Raw genomic sequence first — 17,090 nt, forward strand, 5'->3', positions numbered from 1 at the left:
GCAGACCCCAAGCTAAGAGCAGAGCCCCACAAGGGGCTCGACCTCACAACTCTGAGATCATAACCTGAGCTGAAACCAAGAGTCAGATGTCTAATCAAATGCATCTCATAGGTGCCCCCACAATTTATTCTTAGACAAGAAATTGGGATTTATCTAATATCTACCTTAGACTTAATAGTTATTTATATTTATTTGTTTGTCTGTTTATTTATTTATTTATTTATTATTTATTTATGAGAGACACAGAGAGGGAGTCAGAGACGTAGGCAGAGGGAGAAGCAAGCTCCCTGTGGGGAGTCTGATGTGGGACTCCACCCCAGGACCCCAGGACCCCAGGATCATGCTCTGAGCTGAAGGCAGATGCTCAGCCACTGAGCCACCCAGGTGTCCTTATGCTACATTTAAAAATTAAACTTCAAAGTCTTAAAATCATGAAATATTTTAAAGAGAAAGTGTTGAGAAAAATCAAGGAAAATAATAGGTTGCAGTCTTGAAAGCAGGAATATACAGATCAAGTGACAGGTGAAAAGAGGAACTGCCCAGGTGACTCAACTAGTTTAGCGTCTGACTCTTGATTTTGGATCAGGTCATGATCTTAGGGTGAGAGATTCAGCCCTGTGTTGGGCTCTGTGCTCAGTACAGAGTCTGCTTGAAAATTTCTTTCTCTCTGCCCTTCCCCCACCCACTCTCTCTCTCTCAAATAATAAATAAATAAAATCTTTAAAAAATAAAGAGGAACAACAATTTCTACCAAATAGTAGGTATTCTTGTATGACCTTTACATACGCAACATAATTTAATCCTAAAAAAAAAAAAAACTTGGGAGCTAAGTAGTACCATCTGCCCTTTATTATACAGTAAAGTCAGGCTCAGAGAAGTTATGTGGTTTTCTTGAGATCATGTAATGTCAATGACAGAGCTGGGATTACACTCTGTGGTTCTTTCATATCCTGTTCTGTTAATTCACAGCCTAATTCTGTTCCTCTGTTTATCACTTTGAAAATCAAAGAAATTAAAAAAAAAAACCTGATTATCATATATTCCCATACTTGTCTTTTTTCAAGGAAGTTTCCTATAAATGACTTTATTTGATTCTATTAACGATCCCACTTTAAAAGACACACACAGGCCATGGAGATATATTATCTCCACTTACTGATGAATGATGAGCAGAGCTGAGATTGCATATGGTCCCCAAAGTCCTTGCTCAAGATCTCCTGCAGGTTCCTTTATGCCACAGTATGTACCTAAGGAAGTGGTGGATGAGGTACTAATAGCACCCACCTGTTGTCACCTTCTCTGGAGAAAAAGACCGTGAAGGTTTGAATGTTCCCTTTGGCTTCTGCAGGTGGGCGCCAGCTGAGACGCACAAACCGACTGGACACCAGCACAGGGACCACATCTCTGGGAGCAGAAGGGAGGACACTGGAGCTTGGTATAGCTAGGGAGGAAGAAGAGGAGGCTGTCAGAGGAAATGTACAGACCCAGCAGCAAACCCAGTATGGCCCATTCTACAGGAAGGAAGAAAAACAAGGAAAATCAAACAATCAGTAAATGGAATCAAAGGTATATCAGAGGGACGCCTGGGTGGCTCAGTGATTGAACCTCTGCCTTCGGCTCAGGGTGTGACGCTGGGATCCTGGGATCGAGTCCCACATCGGGCTCGACGCAAGGAGCCTGCTTCTCCATCTGCCTGTGTCCCTGCCTCTCTATCAGTGTCTCTCATGAATAAATAAATAAAATCTTAAAAGAAAGGTATACTAGAATTTCTTGGAGCTTATGAGAGGGTAGCTAACTAATAACATGCAATTCTATTGCATATTTGTCCAATTTCCTTTACTCATGGGATCTGAAATAATTAAAAATGTCTGTTTAGACATAGACAGGGATAAATGCCTCAGGTAACCGAGCCGTTTTCACAAAACCAAATTCTACTCAGAGCCTGATTACTGTGTTTTAGATACAATTCGAAGGAACAGCAAACCAAAGTCTATGGGAGCAAACCAAAAGTAGAAAGAGTTCTCACAGACTCTTCCTTTCTGCTAGAAAGGAACTGATAGAAAAAAACCCTTCTTCTACCAGACATAAGATGCTCGCCCCATGCTTGTAGGATATCACTGTAGGTACAGCTAAATTTAACAATTGTTAATCACAGGAATAAGTCATCCACGGTTGAAGAACTAGTTTTATAAATATTTGGGACATTTATAATCTGTAATAGAACTTTCTATTAAGTGTGTGTGTGTGTGTGTGTGTGTGTGTGTGTGTGTGCATTCATAGTTCATTTTATGTTTTCAAGTTCCCAAGGGCAGGAAATCCACATTCATTTTGACAGGTGATTTCTAGCTCCAAATCACAAGGACCCATTTGCCTACATTTAATCTTCAAACTGGCTTTTGTGGGCTATTTTCTCTAGTTCTTTCCAAACTTAGTCTCGGTCCTTGCATTCACTCTCTACAGAGGCAGACTGAGTCGCTATTCCTGCTACACACTACACTCCTGTTAGCTGGAAAATCCCCTGGGGTGAGGGGGCCTATCTCATTCCCCAATGGTTCCAGAAACATTATCAATTGACAATACACAACCAGTTGCACAGAGAAAGAGGTTTTAAAGCCTCGTTTTTGATCAACACAGTATTTGAAACAAATGGCAGGCTAGAAGCAAGTGAGTCAATCTTTTGTGGCAGAGTGGTGAGGAGAGGGAAGAGATTGATGCCTGGATATGCAGTATCTGTCTTAAAAATATGGGTGTTATTAAACCTCCTGACAAAACCCTGTACTTCTACACACCTGGACATCTCAAACTGGCACGCTTATGTGAATTTATCCCCCCCACCCCCGTCACTGTCCACTCAGCCTACTTCTCCTCCCAGGCTGCTCAACTCACTTGTATACATCGTCCTTGTGACTGTACAGCCCAGAAACCCAAAGGGTATCCCCTACCCTTGCCTCTAGCTCATCCCTTCTAGGACTACCCCCCGCCCCTGGACATCTGGTAAATCTACTCTGTGTTTGCTCCACTGCCACCGTCCTTCTGTCTTCTCCAGCGCCTCTGCTTCCTTTCCACTCATCCCCCCTCAAATGTATTCTGTGTACAGCATCCTGAATAAGTTTATAAGAGGACACATTTGTTCATATTACCTAATATTTATTTATCCTCAGTGTCTACTCTTTACCTCAAGGAATCTCCAAACTTTGAAATGGGCCCACTGGGCTGGCTCCTGTTTATCACTTTTCTTGGTCTGCCTTCCTCCACAAAGAGGCCCTAAGAAAAGGATTTACATGCAAATAATTGATTGGGAAGGTGGGAAGTGAGATGGCAGGAAGTGAAGCCTAGGAAAAGTGACTTATCTGGCAGTTAGCACTCTGGGAAACTGGAAAGCAACTCTACTGGGGACTCTGGGGCTGTTGTGGCACAGGCCTCTAGGTTATCTGTCTTGAGGGAAGCAGACGGAGGTATTTATCCACCCCTCCTCCACCGCTGATTGAGGTGATTTCAAGGGCCATCCTGCATAATAGCCTAGTATGTTCCTGTTGCCAGAAAAATACCACTTTGGAGAGAGGTTTGCAAGATTTCCATCCAGTAGCTCCACTCATCCAAAAAAATATTCATAAAGTGCCTACCCAACCCCAGCCCTTCTAGGTACAGAGGAGACAAAGGCAAAAATAGATGAGGCATCCTTCATGGAGCTCACATGGAGGTTCCCTGGCTTTTCTCCTCCATGTCAGATGAGGAATGAGTGCTGAGTGTTATGCTGAGTTCTTAACACGGTTTGAAGGAGGCACAGGTCACACAAAAGCATGAACACCCAATCATCACACCTGAGAATGACAAAGGATCTGTAGGCTCCCTGGCTTTTTCTTGCTTGTATTAATCAAGCTCTCTCCATGTAGGTCCCCTGGCGACCCCCCAAAGCCTTCCCAGAGCTACTCCCACTCGAGACCCATCTCATCCACCTAACTCCTGCTGTCCCTCTTCACTTAGTTTAGTGTTGTCTTCTCTGGAAAGAATGACCCAAAGTATTTGCAAAATATCCAACAGGTGATAGTTAATATCTACTATACAAAAAAAGTAAACAAAAAAAATCAATAAAATAATAAAGAATCTGATTTTATTTTATTATTATTAGAATCTTATTTTAAAGTAGGGCTCAACCTGACAGTAAATGAAGTGTCCATTAAAATAAATCTAAAAAGTCTGTCAGAATCAAATGTATTAAAAAAAAATCTGTCAGAGAAGCAAGACTTTAGAGAATGTTAGTATCTAAGGTTGGCCAGGATGTGACTGACACTCTCTTACATTGTCAGTTGAAGTTTCTAAGAGTCGGCTTTTTAGCAGTTATTTTGGCAAAATCCTTTAAAATGAAAAATATTCATACCATCTGACCAAACATTCTCAGGTCTATACATTTATCATTAAAAAAAAAAAGTAACCCCTTTATCTATGTATCCTTGCAAAATCATAGCTCATTTTCTCAAAATGTTAATACCTACACACCTTACCAATTTAAAGCAAATGGGATCATCATTATATTTTTTTTTTTACAAAAGATCTATAAAAATAAAGTGTGATCAATGATGACTTGTAAAAATCTTTTGAGAATCCTCAAGAAGTTAGACAAATTAGTTTTAAAACTACAGGTGAAAAATTTTCAATTCCTTTTTTCCCCAAAGGCATCTAATTTAGAGATGGTATCACATCAAAACTGCGTTGGCTTCCCCACCTATTCAGGGGCTGCCAAGAAGGAGAGCAATGGGGGTCTGTGCACGATGCTTTTCTCTTCGGGGCCTCCAGGAGTGCCTTCTCACAGAGCTAGTCTAGATGCAGATGACACAGATAAATCTCAGAATAGAATTAATCATGAACTCTTTTACCTCAATTTAAACAGTCCTCGTTTGAAAAGGAGCAGACACATTTTTAACAAAGGGATGGCTCCTTTCTTTATACAGGGAATTAATTTTGTTCTTACTAATCCTCCATGCTTTCTCTCAACAGTAACTCGTCTTCACATAAGGTCTCAATAAGGAACCAATCAGGACTTTTTTCTTTGCTCTAGGAGGCCTAATCTCCAGGCTGGCCCTAATCTCCCTGGCCCATTACTGTTGCCATGGTTACAGCTTCTTTATCTGTTGTCATGGAGAAGAGGAAGCGAATTTACCATACTATAACATAGTGTTGGGTTTTTTTTTTTTTTTTTTTTGGTTTTTGGTTTTTGTTTTTAAGAATCTCTAAAAAAAAATAATAATCAGGGGCACCTGAGTGGATCAGTGGCTGAGTATCTGCCTTTGGGTCAGGTCATGACCCAGGGTCCTGGGATCAAGCCCCACATCAGGCTCCCTGCATGGAGCCTGCATCTCCCTCTGCCTGTGTCTCTGTCTCTCTCTGTGTCTCTCATGAATAAATAAAATAAATAATATTATTATTATATTATTATTATATTTTTATTATTTATTTATTTATTATTTATTTATTTTAATAAAATATTTAAAATCAATCAATCAATCATAGAAAAATCCAGGAAAAGGAAGTGATTTCTGAAAATAATATAACTCCAAAAAATAGTTTTAGTTTCTAAGTCACTAGTTACTACTATTACTACTACTACTACTACTACTACTACTACTACTACTACTGGTACTGGTACTACTACTATTTCATGATGCCATTGCAATAGTCCTGGTAAAAATTACATTCTTGGGTTAATTTTTCTATAAAGTCATGGTCTGTCTAGATACTAGAGAGTTTTTTTCTCTTAGAATTTTACTATGTAATGTTTACAGGCCTTAATTTTTCCATGAGTTTATGAACTCCCTGACCTCCACTCTCTATGAGGCACATGAACGATAATAAGAAGTATTCACAAACACATAAAAATATTTAATTTGCATTAAACATCAAACAACTGATAGGCTTATTTCCTTGTCATTCCCCATATTGTTAACGAAAATACTATAAATTTAGTCACCAGATCAACTAGATGTTTTATTTGCTGCATTCCTTATTAGCCTTCATATTTAAGTAAAATATAAATAGGTGACATTAGTAAAATTAAAGGAACATTTAACTGTTCTCAGGGCAAACTCTATTCCTTTTCCTTTTGTATTTTTTTTCTTATCATTGTTCCCTTGATCCCAAACTCTAGCTTTTAATTGTCCAAATGAAGAAGTAGACAAAATTTACATTTTGATATAATGTTTTTATAGTTTACAAAGTAATTTTGCAAACTTACCAAAAAGAAGCTCAGCTGTAAATGATTGAGATTATTAAGAATAGCACTTTTTTCCTACAATTTCATGGTATTTTCAATATTCAAAGAATCATGGCTTTCGAGCTAGTATATTGAGAACTTCAGTAAAACTAAGAAATATGAATTTTAAAATAATAATGATTTGAAACCACTTTTTATTTTAAATTAATATGAGATAAAAGTTAATGATTTCCATAATATTTCATTAAATATTGAAAACTTTACATAAAAGAACGTAGTGGGTTAGTATCTAAAATGGAATAATCAATATTTATTGAATGTCTATCAAGTTCCTACTGTTATGCTTGAAGTGAAGAATTATTTTTAATTGCTTCTCGGCCTTTTAGCTAAGATCAAGTATAGTATCTGTTCTTATCAGTTTAATATCTAATACATCCTCCATAAGAGGACAATGTGTTAAATGGATTTTTGGAGCAGGAGATGGAATAAGAGCTTGTTCCACCCACTCCACACATTGACCTGGTATTGTAGTACTTCCTGGAATGGTGCACCCCACAAAACAACAATAAGAACAACAATAAAAACCATATTTAAACTATAGGTTTTTCCCTAAGAGAATGAGGAACTATTTTTAAGATGTAAGGTGTATACATATAAGACGATTACAAGAAGTCTCTTTTAAATTCCATCCTAAATTTTCAGTAGGGTGGTTGTTTAGAAATCAGAACACACGTTCTCAGTAGACCATTTCTATCCTGTTCCCAGAATCCTATTTAATTGATCATTTTACAAACTATCCTAGTAGTAGTGCTATGAAATTTCCTTTAGTAAACCAATTTATGTATCCAATCATTAATCCATCCAATATTCATGGAGGGATTACGATGCATAAATCATTGCATGAAGGCTTTTTTAAATCCATCTCCCAATTCCAGAAAGGAAAGCCAGCTCCGTAATGAGTAATCTCCCTGTCCCAGCTTCACTGACAAGGACCAGTCTCCTCCCCCGTCTCCTATTGCTCCTCTACATCCCAGTTCTATGTTCTCAGTTGTCTCAGGCAGGGGTAAGCCTGAGAAGGATGTAGGGGAAGGTCTCTGGGGTCACTGATCCTATCAGGTCCATGAAAACCTCATGCTTTCACCTCTGCTACTTTTGTGTGCTGCAACCTGAGCTGGAATACCTCCCTCCAACGGCTCTGCTTCTCTGACCTGGACTGCTTCTTCAGATTTCTGCTCAGGTAACACCTCACTGATTCCCACCCTGATTTTAGAACCTCTAACTCTGGACCTTCACAGGACTAGGAGAAGTCCCTTCTGGAAATTTCCTACATGGAACTCTAATGGTCTAGTCATTTTTTGGTATCCTATGCCAAATTACATATTCTGTAAGAGTAGAAGGCAAGTCTACACTGTTTATGACTCTAATAGCCAAATCTAGTACCATACATTTAGTGACATCCTAGGTATCCAATGCATTCTTGTAGTGTTAGCTAAATGAAAGGTACTGCAAACTTGTGAAATTCTAATGTTAAGACTTTGGCTAAAAAATTCCCTTTCAGGGGCACCTGGGTGGTTCAGTTGGTTGAGTGTCTGCCTTTGGCTCATGTCATGATCCCAGAGTCCTGAGATCGAGCCCCATTTCAGGCTCCCTGCTTTGCAGGGAGTCTGATTCTCCCTCTCCCTCTGCCCCTCCCCATTTGTTCTCTCTCTCTCTGAAATAAGCAAATAAAAATCTTTTAAAAAATTCCCTTTCAGAACGCTCAAAAATGGGTATTTGAGATTATGTACTGGGAGGGGACTGAGCTATTACTATAAGCTGGTCATGTTAATCATTATTACTCTGCTAATAAATTACAAAGTAGATTAAAAAGCTGAACTCTCAGGAAGATTCCAAGGGAATGTATATTTATGATGAGACTACTTCATTTCAGACCAAATGAGAGGGGAACATGTTCCTAAAATCCAACTATGTGCCAAACAATGCAAAAGATGTCTTCATATAGGAATAATTCCTAAGAGTAATAATTCTTTCATTAAGAAGCAGAACAGAAGCCTGAAAAGTCTGAGCTGGCCTACACATCCAGAAAAGAACCTGGGGATCTGTTATAGGAAGTGTGATTCTTATCCCCAAACCATATATCAAAGAGACTTGCCAGGACAAGGTTGCATGGTAAGAAGAATTACCTATGGCCACACAAAGATATAAGATGAAAAAAGAAATTCTGGAGAGTAATATCATATCAACAGAGATAACTACATCTTTCAGAGTTTGAAGTCTTTCAAAAGACATAGTGAGAGGAAAATAATATCCGGTAAACTGGCCAGTCTACACGTGTGAACCAATTATATTCTTTATTCTCACTTTATTTATGAAGGTACTTTTTAAAAGAGTTTATCCAAAGTGGAGCAGACCTCAGGCAGCTTGGGAAGGTGGCTAGTCCCTCATTTATGTAAAAAGTGGATCTGACTAGAAAATTACAATTAAATGGGGGGGGGGGATCTCTGCTCTGCTACTCTGTGACTATGCGACTTGGAAAGCTATGTAGTTTCTCTGAGCCCTACCCTCCACATTTAAACACTGATCCAATTTATTTGACATGCAGGGCTACGTGATGATGTAAAATGGGAAAGGGCTGCTCATAGTACCTGGCATATGACATAATACTCAGTGAATGGTAATTGTTATTTATCTGTCTTCAGATCCCAAAAGCAGAAAGTCTGCTTCTGCTGGCCCGGTTCCCTGATATCTGGTTGGAAATCCAGGATCCCTATTGGAAAGGCTCTGGGAACAATTTGGGCTAAATCTGATAGGTCAAGTGAGACGGGGACAAGGGTGCCTCCTCCATGCAAGGATAAGACTTGGTCACCTCACTACATCTCTCTATTTCCTTTATCAGGTCGCAGAGAAAACTCATCCTTTGTTTTCCCTTTTGTCACCCGCATGTCTACCTCGACAAGAATGTACTTCATATCAGGTCTCTTCCTTCTCTATATTTTCTTACTAATCATTTTACCCTTCCCATCTGTCACTATTCAAGGTTTTGTGAGGCCACCTTTAATCATCTTTCTCATCAATGTCGCTTCCTGGCATTTTTTACCAACTGTAGGAAAGCTCTGTTTCTACCCAGTCCCCAGCTCCCTTTGTTTCCATCTTTCCCTTGAGTCTATGTCATTGAATTGCTAGTCATTATTTATCCCTTCTCCATGCCCAGGGACCCCAAATGTGCCATTTCAATCATTCCCCTGTCACCAGAGCTTCCTCTAGGGATAAAGACTGACAAGCTGTGACATCTCCCCTCCCATCCTTCATGTGCCTTTATCAACATTCACCTTATCCCAGCCATATGGCGCTTTGTCCCGGGCTGCCATGCAATCTTCTTCTCCAGCCGTGAAGAACATCTAAAGAACACGTGCATTGCTGATTCAAATCAGCATGGCAGGCTTTAAGAAGCAGTGTTTTTTTTTTTTTTTTTTTTTTTTATGCAATTACCTTTGGTAATAAGAAACTACCAAAATAAAACAGCTAACAAGCTATGTTATTAAAAAATAATTGAATCAATGCTAAGTAGTCTTAATTTTTTTTTTTTAAGTAACTGAATTTTTCTGGTATGAAACTCAAGTAAAAGTAAGTTGAAAATAATACAAATTAAGTAGGAAGAACTAAAAGTTTAAGCTATACTTTTTAGTAATATAGACACTACTAAGAACTGTTTTTATTGTTTCTGGATACCAAGTGACCCCCCCCAACCCCCAGGAAAAGCAGCTGCAATCATGTTTGATGGCTCTGTGAGTTCCCTTAATCGCAAACTTTCAACTTTGTCTGTGGGATTTAAAGTACATTTTTAAATCATCTATTTAAAGCTACTGTATAAATGTACCCGTGGAAATGCTCATTGCCTGGATGGGCTAATTTCAATGTTCTGAAATGTCTTTGAGAATAAGAATATCAGAACAACACACTCACTGATAGACAAGAAGAGAAAGAGTGTGGGAGGCAGCATCTCAGGCCAGGAGTGCATTAGCAGGGCATGGAGGTTTATTAAGCATCCGTGTGCAGTACACTTGGCTCTAACCCCTAGCTACTCATCCTCAAATTTTATAGCCACCAAAACATATTAAAGGGAAATAAAAGAGGACATAAAACTAAGATAAATTATTACTTATTCCAATTGAGTTTATACAGGTAGAACCTTATATCACCACAGTGAAGCCACTGAAAAGCTACAGCAGGGCACAGAATGCATATGAAAGATGTTTTCTTAGAACCCTGTTTCTTTTTGAGTTTGTCCTTCTAGGCCTATATACATCAGAGAAAAAGAGAGAGAGAAAGAGAGAGAGAGAGAGAGAGAAGAGCACAAGTGATAGACATAGTCCAATTCTTTTTTCTTTTTTTCTTTTTTTCTTTTTCTTTTCTTTCTTTCTTTCTTTCTTTCTTTCTTTCTTTCTTTCTTTCTTTCTTTCTTTCTTTCTTCCTTTCTTCCTTCCTTCCTTCCTTCCTTCCTTCCTTCCTTCCTTCCTTCCTTCCTTCTTCCTTTCTTTCTTTCTTTCTTTCTTTCTTTCTTTTTTTTTTTTTTTCTCAGTCCAATTCTATTCTAGTTCCCTTTCTGGGAAGTGAGATGGTGAGCATGGAGAACTTGCAGCCGCAGTTGAGTGATCACTCACATAAGCTCACCTTTTTTTTTTTCCCCTTTTTTAATGCACTGAAGTGAGGAAACTGATTGCAAAGCTGTAAACCATAAAAGAGGCTTATTGGCCTGAACCTAGCACTCATACTTCAAATCTATTAAGTAAGCAAACAAAGGGAATAACCACCAGAGATGATTGATTAAATAATAAAAACACATTATATACTCATAAACTGGTTGTGCATCAAATTCCAGTATTTTGGGGGTCACTCTAAATAGAATAGTATTAATTCCTACAGAAAGGATGGGTCTTTTACAAAGTCTTGTTTGATTTTTTTAAATAATCAGTAAATGTGTTGATTTACCCAAAGACCCATATCAGCTTGAATTATGTATGGCTGATAAATCTACAGAATAATTTCAAATATAATATAGGGCATGTGTTATTCTGAAATACAGGATACAGGTATCCAACTATGATAATAAATGTGTCTATGCTAAGTTTGATTCTTGGTTGCTATTATAACTAAAGCAAAATGTGTGTTTGACCTATATTCACATGCTTATCATCATCAAGAGTATGAAGGATTACATTTTTTTTTTTTTTTCTGGAGCAAAGTGAAAAGAATCCTAGGACTGCAATTAAGAGGCAACCTGTATTGTGTTTCAGTCAGTTGCTGGACAGATATCTTCTAGGGTACAGGTACATTATAAGATTGCTACTACTAAGGTTCTATCATGCTGGGAAGCAGCAATATCTTCCATCTTTGTCTTTTTTTCCTATTTGTTTTTCTACTTATTTATTTTCTTCTCTGAAGCTGATTCATCTAAATTTGAGAAAGAATTTGCCTCACAGTCCATTTTGGGAGTAAAGGCTGTATTTAAAGATAATAAAATGCAGAAAAAAAGTTTGGAATTAGAATGCTAAATTAGAATGTTAAAACAATGGAGTTCTGTGCCAGATCCACTACTGATTATTATACCACCTTATTATAATGTCTCCTGTCTCTGATTTTTTCCATTATCAAAACACACAGGGAGTCAGTTGTGACAATATGACAAAAAAACAGAGCCGATGAAGAAAAATATTGATAAATATCACTATATGGAAATTAAATATGTATGGAAAAGCATAATGAATGACATTAAAATATGTAGGTCAAACTGGAACAATATTTTTTTAATAATATTATGAAAGACTGACTTTCCTAATATGCAAACAGTCGTCACAAATTGATTAAACTAATTACTAGTTTAGTTTACTACTTACTTGTAAGAAAAGAAAGAGGCAGAGTAAGAAAAGATGGGAAAATGGTATCAGCACACTCAACTTTCAATATGTTTGAAAATTCTTACTGCCTCCTCATAATAATTATTAATTCCACCAAAAATAATTATTTCACTATAAGGGATGTCACCATAAAAATTACAAAGTATTGAGACACTGAGTGGCTCACTTGGTTAAGCGTCTGACTGGCGACTTCAGCTCAGGTCATGGGATCGAGCCCCATGTCAGGATCTGCACTCAGCAGGCAGTCTGCTTCTCTCCCACTCCCACTACCCTTTCTCCCTACCCTACTTGCATCTGCCTTCTCTCTCTCTCTCTCTCTCTCTCTCTCAAATAAATCTAAAAAGAATAAAAGGACTATGGCCTTCACCTTCAAGAGTGAAAACATTTGTTAAGTTTCAAACGAGAAGGAAGTCCTCATTCTCACACCTTTATTTAACACAGTACTAAAAGTCCTAGCTGCAGCAATTAGACAACAAAAAGAAATAAAAAGTATCCAAATTAGTAAACAAGAAAAAAAGCTTTCAGGGGCACCTGGGTGGCTCAGTGGCTGAGTGTCTGCCTTTCACTCAAGTCATTATTCTGGGGTCCTGGGACCAAGTCCTGCATTGGGCTCCCCTTGGGTCTCTGCACTCCTATGTTTATTGCCACATTATTTACAATAGTCAAATTATGGAAGCAGGCAGATGTCCACTGATGGGTGAATGGATAAGGAATGTTGTGGGGTGTGTGTGTGTGTGGGGGGTAATATTACTCAGCTATAAAGAGGGATGAAATATTGCCTCCCTGCTCAGTGGGGATCTTTCCTCCTTCTCCTCCTCCTCCTCCTCCTTCTCTTCCTCCTCCTCCTCCTCCTCCTCCTCCTCCTCCTCCTTCTTCTTCTTCTTCTTCTTCTTCTTCTTCTTTTCTTCTTCCTTTTCCTCCTCCTCCTCTTCTTCTTCTTCTTCTTCTTCTTCTTCTTCTTCTTCTTCTTCTTCTTCTTCTTCTTCTTCTTCTTCTTCTTCTTCTTCCTTTTCTTCTTCTTCTTCCTTTTCTTCTTCTTCTTCTTCTTCTTCTTCTTCTTCTTCTTCTTCTTCTTCCTTTCTTTCTTCTTCTTTCTTCTTTTCCCCCTGCTTGTGCTCTCACTCTCAATATCTCTTAAAGGAATAAATAAAATCTTAAAAAAAAAAAACAAAAACAAAACAAAAATGAAAAACAAAGGCAGCTCGGGTGGCTCAGAGGGTTAAGCGTCTGCCTTCGGCCCAGGGCGTGATTCTGGTATCTCGGGATCAAGTCCCAGGTCGGGCTCCCTGCATGGAGCCTGCTTATCCTTCTGCCTGTCTCTGCCTCTCTCTCTATCATGAATAAATAAATAAAATATTAAAAACAAAACAAAACCAAAAAACTTCTATCTTAGAATAGCTTTTCTTGCATTCTGAAGACTTTGGATCATTTCATTTTCATTTGTCTCCATGTATTTTTTTTTTTATTTCTTCTTTGATTTCATTGTTGATCAATTCATTTGTTTTTGTTTTTAATTTTTTTTTTAATTTATGATAGTCACAGAGAGAGAGAGAGAGAGGCAGAGACAGAAGCAGGCTCCATGCACCGAGAGCCCGAAGTGGGATTCGATCCCGGGTCTCCAGGATCGCGCCCTGGGCCAAAGGCAAGCGCCAAACCGCTGCGCCACCCAGGGATCCCCCAATTCATTGTTTAATATCATGTTACTTAATCTTCATTTATTTGTGTTCTTTCCCAATATTTTTCTTATTATTGCTTTCTAGTTTCATAGCTATAGTCAGAAAAGATGCATGGCATGATTCCAATCTTTTTTAATTTGCTGAGACTTGTTTTGTGGCCTAATGTGTGATTTATTCTGGAGAATAGTACATGTACACTTGAAAAGTATATTCTGCTGTTTTAGAATGGACAGTTCTAAATATATCTCTTAAATCTATCTGGTCCAATGTGTCACTCAAAACTACAGTTTCCTTGTTGATTCTCTGTTTGGATGATTATCCATTAATGCAAGTGAGGTGTTAAAGTGCCCTCTTACTGCATTACTATCAGTTAGTTCCTTTATGTTTATTATTAGCCAGTTTATGCATTTGATTTCTCCCATATTGGGTGTAAAACTATTTATAATTGTTAAATCTTCTTGTTGGATTGCTCCCCTTATAATTTTATAGTGTCCTTCTTTGTCTCGTTAAGTTCTTGTTTTATTTTTTATTTTTATTTTTTTACTTTCATTTTTTTTTTATTGGTGTTCAATTTACTAACATACAGAATAACACCCAGTGCCCGTCACCCATTCACTCCCACCCCCCGCCCTCCTCCCCTTCTACCGCCCCTAGTTCGTTTCCCAGAGTTAGCAGTCTTTACGTTCTGTCTCCCTTTCTGATATTTCCCACACATTTCTTCTCCCTTCCCTTATTTTCCCTTTCACTATTATTTATATTCCCCAAATGAATGAGAACATATAATGTTTGTCCTTCTCCGACTGACTTACTTCACTCAGCATAATACCCTCCAGTTCCATCCACGTTGAAGCAAATGGTGGGTATTTGTCATTTCTAATAGCTGAGTAATATTCCATTGTTCTTGTTTTAATGTCTTTTTTTGTCTCATATCAATATTGCTACCCCAGCTTTCTCTTTACTATCATTTGCAAGATAAATGCTGTTCCAACCCTTCACTTTCAATCTGCCTGTGTCTTTAGGTCTGAAATGAGTCTATTATAGGTAACATATAGACAGGTCTTGCTTTTTTATCCATTCTGTCACTTTATATCTTTTGATTGGAGTGTGTAGCCCATTTACATTCAATAATTGATAGGTGTATACTTACTGCCATTTTGTTGCTTGTTTTATGGTTAATTTTGTAGTTCTCTGTTCATTTCTTTTCTTGCTCTTCTCTCATGGTTTACCAGCTTTCTTTAATGATGTACTTGGATTCCTTTCTCTTTACTTTTTGCACATCTATTACTAATATTTGATCTGTACGTACTATTAGGTTTATATATAACCTCTTAAGCATATAGCAGTCTATATTAAGGTGATGGTTACTTATGTCTGAACCTATTCTTTAGTTCTCTCACCCCACTTTTTAGGTATACAGTGTCATACTTTATGTCCTTTCATTTTATGAATCCCTTGACTGATTTTTATAGCTATACTTAATTTTACTGCATTTGTGCTTCTTAATTTTCTTGCTCCTGCTTATCATCTTTCTTTTCCACTCAGAATTCCTATTAACATTTCTTGAGCTGGTTTAGTGGTCATGAATTCTTTTAACTTTTATTTTTCTGGAAACTCGGTATCTCCATCTAGTCTGAATGACAGCCTTGCTGGATAGATTATTTTTGGTTGCAGGTTATGTTATCTTTCACTGTTTTAAACAAATCATGTTGTTCCCTTCTGGCTTTCAAACTTCCTGCCAAAAAATCAGCTGATAGCCTTTGGGAGATTCTTTATATGTAACTGCTTTCTTTTATTTTCTTTTGCTGCTTTTAATTTTTTTCTCTTTATTACCACTTTTTGCCATTTTAATTACTATATCTTGGTGTGGATCTCTTTGGGTTGATTTTGTTGGGGGATCTCTATGCCTCCGGGATCTATTTCTGTTTCCTTTTCCAGATTTGGGAATTTTCAGCTGTTGTTTCTTCAAATAAATTTTCTGATCTTTTTCTATCTCTTCTTCTGGGATACCCAAAATGCAATTGTCATTATGCTTGATGATGTTGCTGTATTCCTTATATCTATTTTTTTTCTTTCTCCTTTTCAGCTGGATTGCTTTCCATTACTATGTCCTCCAGGTTGCTGATCCATTCTTATGCTTTCTCTAGCCTACTATTTATTCCATCTAGTATATTTTTAATTTCAATTATTGAGTTCTTCATCTCTGATTGGTTCTTATGTTTTCTATCTCTTTTTTGAGAGTTTCCCTGAGATCCTCCACTCTTTTCACTAATCCAGTATCTTTTGGGTTGTTACTTTAAATTCTTTATCAGGCATGTTACTTAATATCCATGTTGTTTAGCTCTCTTGTGCTTTTGTTCTGTTCTCTCATTTGGGACATATTCCTTTATCTCTTCACTTTGTCTAACTCTCTGTGTGTCTGTTTCTATGTTAGGTAATTTGGCTATGTCTCCTGGTCTTGAAAGTAATGGCCTTATAAGAATTGGTCCTATAGTGCCCTGCAATGTCCCCAGTTCACTAGAACGTAGCACAACAGAGGTGTCTCCTGTGTGTATTGTGTGTGTGTCCTACTGTTGTGGCTGAGTTGCTTTTGCCTTCAGCTCGATCATTTGCAATGACTCTTTTGCTAGTTGTGGGTTGGGTGTGGTTCCTGTAGTGAGTGAGTATGAGGCCACCTTGGGCTTCAGTTGTTAGACAAGGCATTTGCCAGAGCTGCACTAACACTGAATTGCAGGATATTTTCCTTGTGTTGTTCTGGGAGAAGTTTTAGTAGTTGGGTAAATCCTGTGGTCAGATCTATATCTGCCCCCAGTCTACTGTGGGGTTGCTACCCCAGTACTGTGGGTACTGGTATGTGTGGTTACCATCCCCTCTTCCTGGGGCATGAGTCACTTTGGAGTGGTGCTGGCCCATTGGGGCTGCTTGTACACTGCCAAGCTTGCAGCATAGCTTTGAAAGAGCTCTGGCTAAGGATGCATTGGAGAAGGCAGGCCCACAGGAGAATGCAGGGGTGGGCTGTGTAACACCACACAAGTTCCACATAAGTCTGCGATGGGAAGGAGCCCACAGCTACCAGAGAAAACTCCTGCCCAAGCTGGCATGGAGGCAGAGTGTCTGAAGAAAGGGAGGTGGGGCATGCTGCTAATAAGTTAGGTGGAGAGCATTTCTGCTATGCTGGTTTCAGCAATTGTTTGTTTATCTCAGGTGGGGGGAATAGGGAAGGAAATGGTGCCATCAGCTCTTTTGTTCTTAGGGCACTCTCCCAAAGATCTCTGCCACTCCAGCACATGCTCT

General features: G+C 38.3%; 1 protein-coding gene, 1 non-coding gene and 1 pseudogene across 8 annotated transcripts in view; 1 reads left to right on the forward strand and 2 right to left on the reverse strand.

Moving 5' to 3' along the window:
* Nucleotides 1–17,090, reverse strand: part of DCC (DCC netrin 1 receptor) — a 1,086,838-nt gene that overhangs the window by 331,281 nt on the left and 738,467 nt on the right. For all 7 annotated transcript variants that reach the window (XM_072822920.1, XM_072822912.1, XM_072822902.1 and 4 more), the window contains one exon: nt 1,285–1,441. In XM_072822920.1, coding sequence (XP_072679021.1) covers nt 1,285–1,441 — 157 coding nt within the window. The remainder of the gene's footprint in view (nt 1–1,284; nt 1,442–17,090) is intronic.
* LOC140609037 (small nucleolar RNA U13) lies at nt 3,723–3,839 on the reverse strand (annotated as a pseudogene).
* LOC140608934 (U2 spliceosomal RNA) lies at nt 6,575–6,764 on the forward strand. Its single transcript, XR_012010929.1, has one exon. It is a non-coding gene; the product is annotated as a U2 spliceosomal RNA (small nuclear RNA).

This window comes from Canis lupus, chromosome 1 (genome assembly GCF_048164855.1).
Source record: "Canis lupus baileyi chromosome 1, mCanLup2.hap1, whole genome shotgun sequence".
Taxonomy (NCBI): Eukaryota; Metazoa; Chordata; class Mammalia; order Carnivora; family Canidae; genus Canis; species Canis lupus.